Source organism: Hermetia illucens, chromosome 5 (assembly GCF_905115235.1).
Source record: "Hermetia illucens chromosome 5, iHerIll2.2.curated.20191125, whole genome shotgun sequence".
NCBI classification, from domain to species: Eukaryota; Metazoa; Arthropoda; class Insecta; order Diptera; family Stratiomyidae; genus Hermetia; species Hermetia illucens.
The window spans coordinates 7,868,251-7,884,603 of NC_051853.1; the positions used below are offsets into that span (position 1 = coordinate 7,868,251).

Sequence of the window (16,353 nt, forward strand, 5' to 3'; positions counted from 1 at the left end):
GGGGAGTAGATACGATCTCCCCGCAAGGAAGAAGTATTAACAAAGAACTGTGTTACCACCGTTCTCTCGGCTCTTTGCTCGCTTCAAATTAAAGCAAGTGTAGCAACTTTGACATGGAGCTAACTCCAAAATACCAGAGCCCTAAAAGTCCTAAATAATTTACTCAGATTGAAAGCATAACCTTATATCCCCTTAACATGGCAATGCATACAAGTGAGGTCGTTGTGCTGAGGCTGAAGTTCCCTCGCGAACCGGCCAAGGATTGCATGATAAACTGAAATCCATCATTACGACGAAAAGATTATAGAAAGCAAACAGGAGGTGGTGATGTCAAAATGTGAGCTCCACTCCCCTGCTGAGATCCAGCTACAAAACCTACGTACTTATGTTCGCTCCATTTAATCCTTACAATGGAAAAAGAATATAAATAGCATTTAATAGAAATTCTGATTACTGCTACCCATAACTATCACGCATTCTAACCACGAAAGGAATCCACCTAAAAAGGTCCTTCCCCCTCTGAGCGAGCAAATTATGATGCTAAAAGTTATTGCGACAATTCTCGAGTGTTCGTACAGGACTTCATTTGCCCGAAATATTATCCATTTACCTTTAGGTGGCAGTTTTCTCGTTTTCGCGGTTGTTATTGTCACCACTCCTGTAGTTAATCAAGGTTATGAGGCATAACTCTCCTCTTTCGCGTGCATTAAGCCAATAGAGGAATGTAAAAGCCTCAAATAATGTAGTTAATGAATTTATACTGATGTGATTAGGCAATAATAATTGGCTTTTGCACGCCATTCTTTCACAGTGAGAGCTCTTTTTAATGACCTTCATTACACTCAAGCGCGCACTATGAAAGATTTATTATCTTTTATGCAAATAGAAACTACAAATTTATCCACATGTTGAATGAAGATTAGGAAAAATGTTTGTGAAATTCTTTCATTGAGTTTTGAATTTTCTACTTTCATCTTCTTCTTCAGCCTTTGACTCATTCAAAAGCGAGGCGTCGTTCAATGTGTTTTATAGTCGGTCAACACTCAGAACCATAGATGTGGTTTCGGCCGACCTTTTGGTCGTTTCCCATTGACTAACTTCTGCAAATGTGTTTTCGACAACGCGAATTGCATGTCCATATCATCGAACATGCCTCTCTGATTTGATCATACATCACACATCACTGATTCAACCGAAATGCGCAACGATTTCACTCGGAAAAATCATCTTTTCTGACGAAACGCAGTTTTCTTCTTCTTCTTTTCCTTTAGTCTTTGTCTCTCTCTTCCGCAATTTTTCCACGATATGTGCAACCCCATATCGATTGCGAATATCCTCATTTCAGATGGAACCAAGGCGTTTTACGCCCCAAGTCCATTACCACGAGGCGTCGTTCATGTCTTTTATAGTCGACCAACACTCAGAACCATAGATGTGGTTTCGGCCGACCTTTTGGTCGTTTCCCATTGACTAATTTCTGAAAGTGTGTTTTCGACAACGCGAAATGCAAGTCCATACCATCGAAAATGTCTCTCTGATGTGATCATACATCACACACCATTGATTCAACGCAAAAACTTTATCTCCATTACTAAGAGGCATCGTCCATTGTGTTTTATAGTCTGTCAACACTCAGAACCATAGAAGCTGACAGAGCGGACGGCGTTCCGGTAAATTTTGGATTTCGGAGCATTGATCCGAGATATTTAAATCGCTCAATTCTGGGCAAGTCACTGCCCCTGACAGTGATAGTACCTATTTCATTAGGGTCGGCCGTAAAAACTCTGTTTTATTCTGTTATTCAGTCTGCAACCATATGACATGAGGTGGTCATTCCACTTTTGAACAAATTGTTCGAGGGTAGCTTTATTACTAGGAAAACATCATCTGCATATAAAATACAATTAAAATCCTTACCACATTAAATAACTGCATATCATTTTTCTTTTTTAGGTCTCAAATGGTCCTATAAGTACACATCTAACGCCTATATCCAATCAACAAGCTGCATCGCAGTCACAGTCGAATTTGGTTAAGCCAATGCCAACAGCTGCTAAAATTCCACCCAACTGCACAAGTACATCACCATTGCCATCAATAAAATCACAGTCTGCGCAAGCACAATCGCCTGGCAAACAACCGCAACAGCCACAGGTGCAGCATCCACAACAGCCTTCATCTCAACAGCCACCACAGCATCATTCACAGTCACAGGTGCAACAACAGCCCCCATCTCATCCGCAACAATCACCAGTGTCGATAGGAAATTTAGTAGGGCCACCGTTGACGACATTAGCAAATGGTTTCGCTTCGTCAATACCACCATCGATAACAACGTCACATCCGATTTCCAGTTCAAGGATATCGCCAGCATCACCACAACATCCGCCTGGTCCACCACATCATTCACATCACGCACAGCTTCAGCAACCGCAAACAGCGCAACAATCGCAAGTGCAACAACCGCAATCGCAGGTACCACCTTCCCAGCAGCAGCCCCAACCACAGCAACCGCAGCCAATGCCTGCAAGCAATGGAAATAGTAATAGTAATAGTTTAAGTAATAGCAGTTTAGTACAACTACCGGCATCGCTGTCAGTACCAGTGCCTCAGCCCCCTCCGGCTACGGCACCTGCTGCACCTCCGCCAGTCTCCCATCACCCCGGATTAGATAGCGCAGCGACAGCAGCAGGAGGCGGTCGAACGAATAGTCCGGCCGTTGCAACGAGTGCGGTTCTATCCGCAACTGCACCCTCTTTAAATGGAAGCAGTAACGCCCCCAATCACGCAACAAATGGAAGCATTCCGCCATCACCATATCGGACACCATACAATTACATGTATACGCCGTACAGCGCTTTACATCATAATCACAGCCCCTACTTACCTCCAGCTGTGACCTCTCCGACTGCGTCTCCACGGGCGGTTGATTCAAGAACAAACCGAGAATCACCGCTGGTGTCAAAGCCTGTACGACCTTTAACCCCGTCAAGTGCAGCTGGAAGCCAACCACCTACGATATTAGGAAGCAATGGGCTACCGCCCGCACCCGCACCGCCACCTACTTCTCAACAGGGTCCGCTCCAGCAATCTGGCCAATCACAATCTGTTGGTGTAACACAGTCGACATCGTCGCAACAACAGTCTCAACATTCATCACAGCAGGCGCAATCTGCACCTCATCTACATCAGCCGCAGCATGCGCCACATAGATCTTCGCCGCACTTGCTGGGCGCCACGGGTACTAGTAGTAGTAGTTTATGTAACAGTAGTAACAGTAGTGGTCCACCGCCGACAGTGCCGCCTTCAGGTCTCAGGGATCAACAGCAACCACAGTTGCCGCCGCATTCGCAGCATTCGATGGTAACAAACTCATCTGTGATTCCGCGAGCCCATTCACCGAGAGGACATAGCCCAAATCGGGAAAGGGATAGCTATAGGTAAGGATTATACCCAATTGCTGGCACATACATTGTTGTGTTAAGCAAGTTTAAATACTGTCCTCCTGGTCCTTATTAGTTTTGTTACTTACAGTAGTAATGTAAGCAGTTTGTCGCGTTCTTCAACAACTCCCAGCGCTGGTGGTGTGCCGTACAGTAGTGCACCAACAGGTCCATCGCCCTCGCTGCCATATAGCAGTAGTTCAGTTGGGGCCACGTCGTCCCCAGTGCCACTGCCACCTTCATCAGTTGCCGGTGCAACATCGTCTTCTAGTCTTGCTTATCCAAAAAGCTCAGCGTGGTCAAGGTAAGTCGAAAGTGTCAACACGACCCATATAAAATGCTTCTATAATTTAGGATTTTCCATCCTTGCAGCACAACTACAACGCAACTATCGCCAGCGATAACAAATACGGTAACCCGGCCAACTCCACCGCCAGCTGTGCCCGTTTCCGTGTCACCTCTACATTCAAGTGCATCAACACATCCCACTTTTCAACAACCCTTATTCGCTGCACCGCTTCCTCCTCCGGCCGTAAGCTCATCCTCGGCTGCTCCGCATCCATTTTCGGCTGAATCGTTATTTCAGTCCAGTAAAAGTAACTGAATATATTTAACTTGCTTGCATTGAATAGAGATAATAATATACCTTGGATTTTTCAGCCGATCAAGCAGACTTACTACGTCGCGAGCTGGACAGTAGGTTTCTCGATCGAACCGGATTGGGTCCAGTTCCGCCACCTACATATCTTCGCCAAGAACTGCATCATCATCAACATCAACACACGCACTTACATCAACATCAACCAATATTGCCGGCAGCGCCACCTGCTCCGGCCCCATTATTTCCCCCACCATTGTATAAGGATATTCCGAAAATGGGTGCTGTCGATTCGCCATTCTATCGGACGGGTCTGGGAATGCCTGCTTATCCGGGCTACTCGCCAAGTTTGCTGCATCCTGGACTTGGGGGTCCAACACCGTTTGTGCCTCCTAACCATCTACCATCCTTCGCGCCAAAGGTGAGTGCAGTTATACGAAGGAGACATCGGAGCCTCTGTCCCTTAGAATAAGCCGTTGTATGCTGTAAATAGATGAATTTGTTGTCTTCTATTATGGAAACAATCTTGTTTTTATTATAGCTTGCATGTATTTGGGCATTCATTTCCGTTCTTTATACTTAGAATCAGAATCAGAACCAGGACCCCCTGCGTTAAAACCAGAATTACAATTCGCAAAGTCTGTAAGATTTCGATATGTTTGAAGTAACGTAACAGCAAAGATTAATCTGTACAATCTTCATCCGGTTTGACTCTAGAACGAACGCTTTCATGTAATTATTAAGAACGGACAAAACGGGGATGAAATAAGATACGAATTGGAAATTATACACCAAATACCCTCATTCATTGCCTTTACATTGCTTCCAATCTCTCATCTTCAAATTCATTTAATTATAGTCGACGCTAACATTAAAAGCTGGCAAAAGGGTCCCTCTTCACAGGAGGAGCCCTTTTGCTGATTTCATAGATCATCAAAAAATCTTTAACCATTTCATCGCTATTATTACATACATTGTTTCGTTTCATTTCGCAGCAGCCACCTTCTGTCGTTGATCCCACTAAGCCTAAGCAAATGGTAGGTTTCAGTTTAGTTTTTTGTTCAGTTCCCTTTTGTTTAGTTGTATCTTTGTCAAAATTGGTGAAATCTGCACTCTTCGAATTTATCTCAATTGCGTTATTAGAATTTTGTTTCTACCCCATATGCTCTGAAGATATCGTATAAAACTAGATCGGAAAAGAAAAGATTCGGGAAAGGTCCATATTTTACCTAAACTGGCAGAGTACATGGGGGTCGTAGCAAAATTGGAATAACTCATTTTCATTATCAGCCTCTCATCCTGTCTTCTCAAGTTCAATTAATTCGCTACTGCATTAAAAATCCGCTTAGCTGCTAACACAGGTATCATGCGCAACTAACCCTCCTGATGCAATACTGTTCAGTTGGCATGCGGTTTTTTATTTCTGTAGTTGCTACATGTCTTGAGTGTGACACTTTCATATAAACATATCAATGCATTTTTAGTTATTAAGAGAAGGTCACTAGCTGTAAAAATATAGGCAATACCTAAAAAGTACAAGCCACTTATAGAGGTTACCCCACTAAGTCCAATCTTAGGACTCAAAATCATCGTTAGGTGGAGTCGAGAGCGAAAAAATCAGAGAGCCGTCCTGAAGGCCGTAGTGAATAGCCTCTGGAAGACCTCGGTGAACTACTCTTGGTACCTCAGTGAGGGATCTAGTTTCAGATATTTGAGTCCTATGGAAATCTAGAAGAAATGGTAGTAACAGCACCAGAAAAAATGTTTCGACTCCAATAACGATGGTTTTGTATATAACCCACTATGCGCTTGTATTTTTTTGTGAATACTTAAGAAATTAAAAACCAAAAAAGCAAATTATAAATCACCATTTCTTCCAAAATAGAAAACCGGCCGATGGAATGCTATGCACGTACGTATTGCGTGGGAGATCTACTACCATCAAGCCAAACTGAATCCAGAAAAGACTGCAACACCATCATTGGGTGTTAAAGCGTCCGTTACGGACATGCTACGACCGCCATCCCATATGTTTCCTCAATCGGCAGCAGCCGCTGCTGCAGCGAGTTTATCCCGACCTCATGAATTACCCCCGGCTGGTTATCCAGTGGGAATACCTGGTCGAACACCATTCGATACTGCTCCACTGCCAGCAAGTTTTTTGGCCGGACCAACTAGTCATTTAGGTAAGAAAAATCATTTCTTAAGTTAGGATTTGAAATTAAAGAAATTTTTTTAATCCGGTTTATTTTTTTGAATATTGTAGGGAGTGCAGTGTCACCGTTTGGACGATATGGTGCTCCACCATTTGGTACATCACCATTTCCAGGACTCTCGCCATTTTCGCGAGACTTACAGATTGGTGCATCGTTACATGATCCATGGCGAAGGTAAGAAAACACTATTTACCATACTATATTTCGTGGCAACTTTACTCAGTTTCTCGTCCATACCAGGTGGGCTGAAAAATTCGTAGTCTAACATAGAAAATGATAAAATTTGATTTGACTATTGCCTTTGGGGGCGATACAACGATTACAGCAGTCATACAATTTATTAATACCATTTTTATAGTACAATTTGTCTTTACCCTCAAACTAGGCCTTAGTTTCGGCGAATTACCTCTTCATCGGCGCTAAATTTCTTTTCGGTGAGCATTCTCTTGAGGTCTGAGATCAGGAAAAAGGAGCTGGGGGCCAGATCTGGAGAATACAGTGTATGTGGGACGCCCATCATCCTGCTCTCGAGTTCGATGTTCAGATATCCCGACTCCACTCTCCTGTCGCTCGCAAGCCTACCAAGTTCAACTTTCGTAAGGCGAACTTCGAAGGTCTGAACTCAGCCCTGGCGTCAATCAACTGGGTCCCCATGCTCTCTCCATTTACATGTGATCAAGCACTCAACACTTTCTATACCATTTTATCTGATCTTCTTCCTTGTTACGTTCCCTCCTCTCCTAAGTGCTTACGCTCTTACCCCGTCTGGTTCACCACTGAAATTCACAAAAAACTACGTCAAAAACAGACTGCGAGAAAGAAGTTCTTGTCCTCTAGAAACGTTGCTGACTTAGTTTTTTTCAAATCCCTTCGTTCCTCGGTCAAATCTTTAATACGTAAGTCCAGACACGAATATTTGTCCAGCGTGCAAGACCCACTAAAGCGCGGAAATCTGAAACCTTTCTGGTCCCACGTTCGCAACTCCCGCTGCCCCGCCCAGTTATCCCCTCCGTCCATTAAACTCTCTGGCTTCTCTGCTAACTCCCCCCAACGATCTTGTGATTTACTCTGCCGCTACTTTTCGTCAGTCTATGTTCCTCCTCCTTCTTCCGAATCCCTCCCGATAGTAGATGTAGCCTGCCCCGCATCGCCTACCATTCCCCTTCTTACTCCTATCCTTGTCGAATACCTCATTGGCGAACTTGATGCCAAGGTCAGACCTGGCTACGATGGTCTTCCAAACCTCTTTTTGATCAAAACTGGTAAGTCCATCTCCCTTCCTCTCTCTCTTATTTTCAACAAAAGCCTTGAAGAGAATCATTTTCCCAGTTTGTGGAAAGAGGCTCTCATTATCCCCATTCACAAAAGTGGCGATCGTTCGCTTGCCGAGAATTACCGTCCCATTTCCCTCCTCTCCTCCTGTTCCAAAATCCTGGAAAGATACGTCAGCGACTGGTTGTCCGCCCACTTTGGCCAACACATAGTGAAAGAACAACACGGCTTCGTTAAACGTAGGTCCACTGCCTCCAACCTGCTTGACTTTACCAACTTTGTCGCCAAATGTCTAAATTCACGGCAAGAAGTGCATACCATTTACACTGTCTTCGCGAAAGCCTTCGACACTGTAAATCACAAGATACTTCTATCCAAACTCTCGTCCCTAAACGTTCCCATACCACTTATTTTATGGCTTGCCTCTTACCTTTCCAACCGATTCTGCCGCGTCTCTTTTGACGGCTGTACTTCCCGCTCCTTCTCCTCCTCTTCTGGCGTCCCACAGGGGTCTATTCTGGGTCCTTTGCTATTTTTATTTTTTATTAACGACCTTCCTCCCCTCCTTACTTGTCCCTGTTTGCTCTATGCAGACGACCTTAAGTTGTTTTCTGCTATATCGTCGCCTATGGACTGTGTTTCCCTTCAGAATAACCTGGACACTCTGGTTCGTTGGTGCTCGACTAATGGTTTAGCGCTAAACGTCAGAAAGTGTCACTCTATGTGCTACTCCCTAAAATCCTCACTCACTTCTTTCTCCTACGCGCTTAACGGACATTCCTTATCTGGCTTAAATTCCACTCAAGACCTCGGAGTCACTTTCGACAATAAGCTCCGCTTTGACACCCATTGCCTCGATGTCATCAATCGAGCAGCAAAATTGTCAGGCTTTATTCTTCGCTCCTCCTCTGATTTTGACTCCATTCAACCCTCCTTAGCTCTCTTCAATTCCCTTGTGAGGAATACACCCGAGTATTGCTCCGTGATCTGTTCACCCACTCGTAACTGTGATTGTCTTGCCCTTGAAAATGTGCAACGTAAATTCACCCGTTCTCTCTTCTTTAAGAAAAGCTTCCCTCGTGTGGATTACCCCTCCCGCCTCCGCTTTCTAAACCTTCCCTTCCTACAACAGCGTAAATCCTATCTGGATCTATGCACATTCTTTAAACTTTCCTCGGGCCTGATGGACTGCTCCGCCGCTGACGAGATCACCTGCCGTCACACACGTAACGCAGATATTTTCAACGTGCCTTTCGCGGAGCTCGAAGTCTATTTTCATTCCCCGATTCCCAGGCTTTGCCGAAATTATAATGCAAAACAGCTTGGTCCTTTTAACTTCCCTACTTTAAGTAGTTTTAAACGTAGGATAAGATTTTTTTGCTTTCTTCTCCTCCTGAAGACAATAATTAATTGGAATTCTTTCTGTTTGTTGTCCGTTAATTAAATAAATAAATAAATTCGAAATCCAATTCCTGCAATTTTGCTATCGTTTTCATTGATCTGTGACACAATGCGTTGCCTTGATGAAACAGCACTTTCTTTTCCTTCAAATGGCTCCGTTTTCCACGATTTCATCCTTCAAGTTCTCCAATAACGCTATGTAATAGTCGCTGTTGATGTTTTTCCCCTCTGAAGACAATCGATGAATATTATACCAAATGCACCCCAAAATACTGATTCCTTAGCCTCACTTCACCTCAGTCGGTTCACCACGTCCAATCCACTCAGATGGCGATCGTTTTGATTCTGGTATGAAATAATGGAGCCATGTTTCGTCCATTGTCACATAACGTAACACAGTCACTCTGCCCGATAACTAAGCCGCCATTGACACCTTGTATTCAGTCGCGGCATCCTCCAGGCTGCTGGTGTAGTGCAGAGGCTCGCTGAAAAGTTGACACGCTCAAAGTTATTTTCCCCTGGTTCGTCGGGCATAAGAACATGGAGGAAAATGAGCACTCCGATGAACTAGCCAGGCAGGGCTCCGTTCTAGACAATTCCTCGGTGAACGCAGTCCGCGTTCTGCTGGCAACTTGACAGCCGCTCATTCCAGATGGCGAAGATGTCAAGTCAAGAATGATCTGGGCCTCCAACAGCAAGATCTAAACCCGTAAACGCATACAGGATCAAGACGGTGGAATATAGTAAACCAAATTGCCAGACTCGACAAACATTACATTTTGCATTGTCGAAATTGCTCTTGGGCATTTTCTTTGCGATTTCCTTAGCTAGAGCCAGGCTGTTATACTAGGTAAACAATTCTGTGGAGGGCCCCTGATGGTAGTAGTGGGAGAATTATTACCCTTCGTGGACGTTACGGTCTAACTTTGAAGATTTAGGCCGGGTAGATTCTGCTCTTTTCGTCCTTCTCACGGCAATCAATCTTGTATTGCCACTTTTGGTTGTTTCTTCAACCAGTCAACGGTTCGAATCTGACAACTGTTGTTGGAGTTATCTAGCATTAAACTTTCCGCAAAACTTAATTAGGTCATAATAGCACCGCACCCTTATGGTACCACCAAACACAGAGCGTCGTCTTCCTACGATTAGCGCGATATGGTCTTGCGGTCAATGTAGATGGTGCACCTCGGTCTATCCATGTTGTTTTCTACTTGGAATTCTCGAAAAGATTCCACTTTTTATCTCCAGTTACGATGAGATGCAAAATTGCAGAGTTTTTTTGCGCCTCTCCATCGTTCTCTCGCTCAATTCATATATTATTCGTTTGTCAACCTCCTGATTTTGGCGGTTTTCCGCGTTCTTTATTTACTACATCGATGTGACCACATTTGGAACGCCGAAATTGACGTTCTCACGTGTTTTGCGATGGAGCATGCTTAGCCATTCGAAATAACCGGTCAAACTCAGTCGCAGATTTCCTCAAATAAAAACACCAACGACACTAGGCACCAGCACTCTGACCAAGAACCGTTTGACACAGGCACAGTATAGGTGCAAAACCATGTGGATTTAGGGAGGATCAGCTCCCCTGGCATCTCTCCTATCCATCTGCCTCTTCTTCGTCTTAAGAATGCCTTGAGTGTAAGGTGCTGCTCGGCTCCACGTGTCTTCGCCCTTCCATCAAAAGGTGGGACGAAGGCGCTCCCACCTTCTGCAGAAGAAAAAGTTGTGGCATCCATCAGTTCCTTGAAATAAATACAGTCGGGCGACCGTGATTTCCTGATTTTGTGCAGATAAGATTGAAAATACCCGTGTTAGGTAATGGTCAAACTCACCATGCTTCTGATTGAACCACGATCGCACGTTTTTTATGAGATGCGCGGTTTATCTACCTCTTGATTCTGTTTCCCACTATTGCTGCCATGCGCAGAGAGTACGGGCTCTCTCTTCACAATCGGCAGCTTCTTTATTTCCCTCGGCTTTCCTGAGGCATATAAGCCTCCGCTCGGCAGCGTGGAGAGCGATCGGAATAGGTTCCGCTATCACCATTGCAGCTGGCTCCGAGACGGTACGATAGGCAACACGTAGAGCACCAAGTACAAAGGTATTTGCGTTATGCGCTTACGGTACACTTCCTTACTCATATTTGGGGGAACCGTAAAGGAGAACGGACTGTACCGCGCTCATTAGCAAGTGGCCTGCTGGATAAGAGACCTCCGACGTTTAACTTAAGACGGCAAATCGCAAGCTTTCTAGCCGCAGCCTTATCGGCTGTGTTGCGAATTTGCTCGAAGAAACTCATCTTCATGTTTAGCATGCCCAGGTATTCCGCTTCGACAAAACCGTTGTTTCACCAACTTGAATAGGAGAGACTATGGGAACCCTCTCCTTGATCAGCACATTCGACTTCAGTTTTCTCTAAAATTTCATGTTCAGCCATCCATCCGCTTACTCGACGCATCGTTATTCCCAGTGTGCGCTGAACTTGCTTAACCATGCGTGAGGTAACCAGTACCGCAACATTGTCCGCGTATCTCACCAGATGCGATTCATAAGGCATCTCGAATCGTAGAAGGCTATCGTATAAAGCGTTCCAAAGGTCCCTTCATTACCTTCATTCTGCGCTGTCCTTCCCTGGTCTCATAGAGTAGGGCACCGTCCTTTATATAGGCCCTCAACATCCGAAATAGGTAGCCTGAAGTATAGAAAAGATTTTCCAGTGCCTCAAGCATGTCACACCTCCTCACAGAATTGAAAGCGTTTCTTACGTTGAGGGTCATAAGGAGCACCACTCGCCGACAGTGACGACTGTGTGCCTCAGCCAGTTTTACCACTTGGATAACCTTCTCAATGGCATCATTTGTGGATTGCCCTGCTCTAAAACCTTTTTGTGTTGGTGAGTAGTCTTCCGCAGCATATATTGCGTCAGTCAGTCGTGGCTTGATGAACTTCTCAAGCAGCTTCCCCGCTGCGTCCAACATACTGAGCGGACGATAAGCTGATGGTGTTGCGTGTTGTGTAGTTGCTGATCAGCAGCAGTGTTGCAACCTTCTAGTGGAAGGGAAAAAGCAATTTCGGCTTGTATTTAGTTAGTTAGTTTAGTTAAATGGGGGGAGCCGCAGCTCCGAGCACTCAGGCCATTGTTAGGCCCATTGTACTATCCCCGTAAGTTGCCTATTCAATGGCTTCCCGCCTACGGTGTTCGCAGGCTTTAGCGAATCTGAGAACATTCTCAAGAGGCAGAGAGTGTGCAGATTCTTCATTGAAGAAAACCTTGCCAAGGTGTCTTCGTCTGAGATCTGAGGATGCCGGGCAGCTGCATAAAAAGTGCAGGGCTGTCTCCTCCTCCTCCTCACATTGGCTGCACACAGCCGAAACTACTACCCCAATCTTTTCCATATGGTAGTTTAAGGGGCAGTGTCCCGTCAAAAGCCCTACTAGGGTTTTCATGTCCCACTTCTTAAGAGACAACAAAAATGCCGCTCTAGTGGCCCTAAGTTCCTTCACAAGGATTTTCGTTTGCCGGCAAGAGTCCAAATTTCTCCACTCGGTTGCGTGAATCCTTGCAATTTCACCCTTCAGAGTAGACTTGACAGTAGATGGTCGGATTCCAAGAGCTGGTTCTGGGCCCACCATTGTGGATCCAGACCCTCGGCGAGCCAGTCTATCAGCCTCCTCATTACCGGCGATGTTAGAGTGCCCCGGCACCCACATCAGGAATGTTTCGTTCAGTCGGCCAAGTTTCAGCAGCACCTAATGACAACTCCACACCAACTGGCTTGATATGTTGTTGCCATTTAGTGCTGATAATGCCGCCCGACTGTCGGAACAGATTCGAATGGTGTGACCCCTCCATTTTTGTCGCAGACATTCTTCTGCTGCCAATGAAATGGCATATATCTCCGCCTGGAATATGGTCGTCATTTTTCCGAGGGGTCGGGCCAGTTCTATAATCGGATTCTCCGAGAACACACCTGCACCCGATCCATCCTCCGTGACTGACCCGTCGGTGAAGATTATTAGGTCTGTAATCTGAAAAGACTCATGGCCACTTGTCGACCATTCTTCTCTTTCGGTGATTACGACAGTGTATGTCTTTTCAAAGACGAATCTGGAAACCATATGATCGGTCGGCATCAGGGCTACCGGATGTTTTTCAAGGAATTTCCATATAGACGCATGCCCGTTGGATTGGCCGCCTTTCCACGCCCCAATGGTATCGAGCCTATATGCGTCGTTGGCTGCTTTCCGTTTCACCTCCAAGTGGATGGGGGGTAAATTTAGGATGGCTTCAAGTGCTGCAGTCGGCTTGTATTTACATACGAGCTTCAACATTTCTCTGGGAATATCGTCCGGTCCTTGTGCTTTTTTGTCCTTCATGGACAGGACCGCTTCCTCTAGTTCCTTTGCAGTGAATAGTCGGCATTTCTCAGTACTCACTCCTTTATCGACAGCGTCAGTTCGGAAGCGCCTGCATGATTTCTTTTACCTTCGTTGCTTCCATCTAACAGGGCGACAGATGGGTTAGGATTTTTTGAGGCCTCATGGCTCTCTGTTCAGGTCACCGATTAGTTCCTACCAGCAGCCTGCTTTTGCCTATTGATTTGTGCGGGTCTAAGCATCACCTCGTCTTGGCCTTTTGCCTCTTGTATATCTGGTGAATACTAATTGTAAATAAATAAATACTGTCAAAAAAGCCACTGATGGTTTCGTCCAGGGCAGAGGCAACTCATCAGGCGCTGCTTCACCTCTGCCCTGGGAGTAGCGTGACCGAAAGTAGTGACAAGTGGTAATCGCTTCAGTTCTCTGGTGTTGGCTTGGCATCAGTAGGTAGTTCTTTCAACAAGTCAGACTATGTATCCATTAGTATTCGTAATTTTGATTATTTTACGGTCTTTGGTCTGCTGTCTATTGAATATTTGGGATAATCAGCCTCCAAATCGCCATAAGCATTTACGATGGATTAGAATACACTTTAAACCCTTGTTCTATTTCTTTCCAGCCCACTACAACGAACCGTTCCCGGTTATCCACCTGCTCCAGGCCAAGGATCGTGGCCTTTAAAACCCGACCCAGGATTAGATGCTGCCCGTCGTGAAGCTGAAGAAAGAGAACGTGAAATGCGTGAACGCGAGCAACGAGAACGTGAACGACAACGACGTGAACGTGAAGAGCGCGAAAGACGTGAAAAGGAAGAAAAATTGAAACGTGAACAACAGGAACGAGAACGAGAGCGAGAACGTGAACGTGAACGGAAAGAGCGTGAACGACGTGAAATGGAGCGACGTGAAATGATGGAGAGAGAACGACTGCTTCAACAACGAGTTAACGAAAGCTCGAAAATGGCAGCTGCGGCCGCTGCATCGAATGCATCACGAGACCGATCTCCAATACGAAACGGAACAGATGCTGAAATTCGAGTTAAAGAAGAAATGCCCCGAAAAGATGATCCCGAACTTCTGATGCGAACTGATCCCCGATATCACACCTCATCGGCGGCTCTGGCTGCTGCCCAAGTTGCGGCCCATCATCACTCCTACATGGCTGCACGACATGGACACGTGCTTGCACCGCCACATCCAACTTTAACCAGATCAATGATGCCACCCTCCATGGGTGGACCACCGATGCCGCATTTCTCTGCCGGGCCACCAGGCTGGCCGCCTACAATTGATCCCTATCGTGATAGTTATATGATACCTAGATACAATCCTCTGGTGGAAGCTATGCGTGCCGATGAAGAACGATACAAAATGAATATGTTCGCTGCCCATTCGGCTGCACATTTACGGGGCAAAGAACCAAGCCCAGTACCGCCATCTGTTGTATCGCAATCTCATCATAGACTGCCACCTGGCGCTATTAAGCCACCACAACAACATATGCCTGGCCTTCCGGTTTCAGTTACTGAAATGCACAAAAAGGACGATTCAACGTCTGCTCGATGATAATTTGTTAGTTTAAATAGTGACTTAATTCTAGTAATTATTCTAATTATGAAATAACTAAAACTTGTAAAAATAAATCGCTATAAATAAAGATGGAAAAAAAAAACTGAAAAAATAATGTAAAAGAAACAAATTTAATTATTTATATATACTTAATGTAAGGAGAAATGTAACAAATGAAGATTGAATTAACACATTTTTTTAGAAGAAAGGAAAAATATGAAAAAAATTCGTAAAAGTTGTTGAAAACTCTATATCGCTTTCGAACTCCTAAAACTATTGTCTCTGTATTTCTTGTTTATCATCTTGGAATTCACCCAAAAAAAGTAAAAATTGAATTTAATTTCATGATTTTGGTGCCATGAAAAGCCAACAATAATTATTAAAAGAAAACAGAAAATGTCCCTTAAACGATCACAGAACAAAGGAATTTATAAGTTTAGTATCTGAAATATGAATTTATCTCAATCTGAAATACAAATTAATATATTTTTGATTTGATAATGAATTAGTTTACGTTGCTAAGGCGGAAGTGAGGAGAATACATTTCTTTTAAAAACAAAAAACAAAAAGAGTTCTTGAAAAAGAGGGCGGAGTTAACGAAGCTCTCACGAAGCATAGGAGTATTAGCAGTTGTGTGTGCGCTGCTCTATTTTTCTATATTTATGAGTAACTTACTGATGAGAAACTGTAAAACCATTTGAACTAAAATCAAGAGAAATATGTTAGCAAACAAAAACAAAAAATGTAGAATTTAAGGCGAAGATCATGAAATGTTATAATCAGAATAATACAACCAACTTTGCATCCTAAAATGTGTAGATTTAGAAAGAAGGGAAGAAGGCTTCACATTTCCGGCTTATTATTTAGAACCAAGAAAAAAGAAATGTGCAACCCTAGGTCACACGAAAATCACTTTGAACTGTGATATTGAACAAATTAGACATGATCTTATCGTTTAAAAGTTTAGTGAAACTTAGATCTCGAAAAATAATCTGTCGCCAAATTTATTGGGCGTAATTTCATAATAATTGTAACTCGAAACTTTGCTGCAAAGTCATGATCCAAACTATAATTCAGTATGTTCTTCTTGAGGATGCTGAGAATCCTGAGTCCGCACCATTTTAATGAAGGACCGGACCACCTGGGAAGCAACTTACATCCTCTTTTGTAGTCCACGGACTCCTCTCTTTTGAGTTAAACACAAATTTTCAAAAAAGAACAATAAAGCTAACTGACGGTTTCGTCCATGGCAGAAGCAACTCATCAGACGCTGCCTCACCTCTGCCCTGGGAGCAGTGTGACCGAAAGTAACGACAGATCGAAATTGCTCCACTTAAATTGCGATTATATTTAAGTGAAGCGATTTCCATCTGTCGTTACTTTCGGTCACGCTGCTCCCAGGGCAGAGGCGCTGCCGCTGTTACGATCACGCTGCTCCCAGGGTAGAGGTGAGGCAGCGTCTGATGAGTTGC

At 44.4% G+C, this 16,353-nt stretch overlaps 1 protein-coding gene across 3 annotated transcripts in view; it reads left to right on the forward strand.

The window, feature by feature from the left end:
* The window catches only part of LOC119656545 (autism susceptibility gene 2 protein homolog), an 855,308-nt gene extending 839,163 nt beyond the window's left edge, over positions 1-16,145 (forward strand). Inside the window, exons 7-14 of one of the 3 annotated variants that reach the window (XM_038062905.1) lie at positions 1,954-3,440; positions 3,535-3,747; positions 3,816-4,039; positions 4,104-4,462; positions 5,037-5,078; positions 5,927-6,227; positions 6,308-6,431; positions 13,933-16,145. In XM_038062905.1, coding sequence (XP_037918833.1) covers positions 1,954-3,440; positions 3,535-3,747; positions 3,816-4,039; positions 4,104-4,462; positions 5,037-5,078; positions 5,927-6,227; positions 6,308-6,431; positions 13,933-14,878 — 3,696 coding nt within the window. In that variant the 3' untranslated portion in view covers positions 14,879-16,145. The remainder of the gene's footprint in view (positions 1-1,953; positions 3,441-3,534; positions 3,748-3,815; positions 4,040-4,103; positions 4,463-5,036; positions 5,079-5,926; positions 6,228-6,307; positions 6,432-13,932) is intronic. The other 2 variants (XM_038062906.1, XM_038062907.1) reach the window with 2 other exon arrangements.
* Positions 16,146-16,353: the final 208 nt, after the last annotated feature.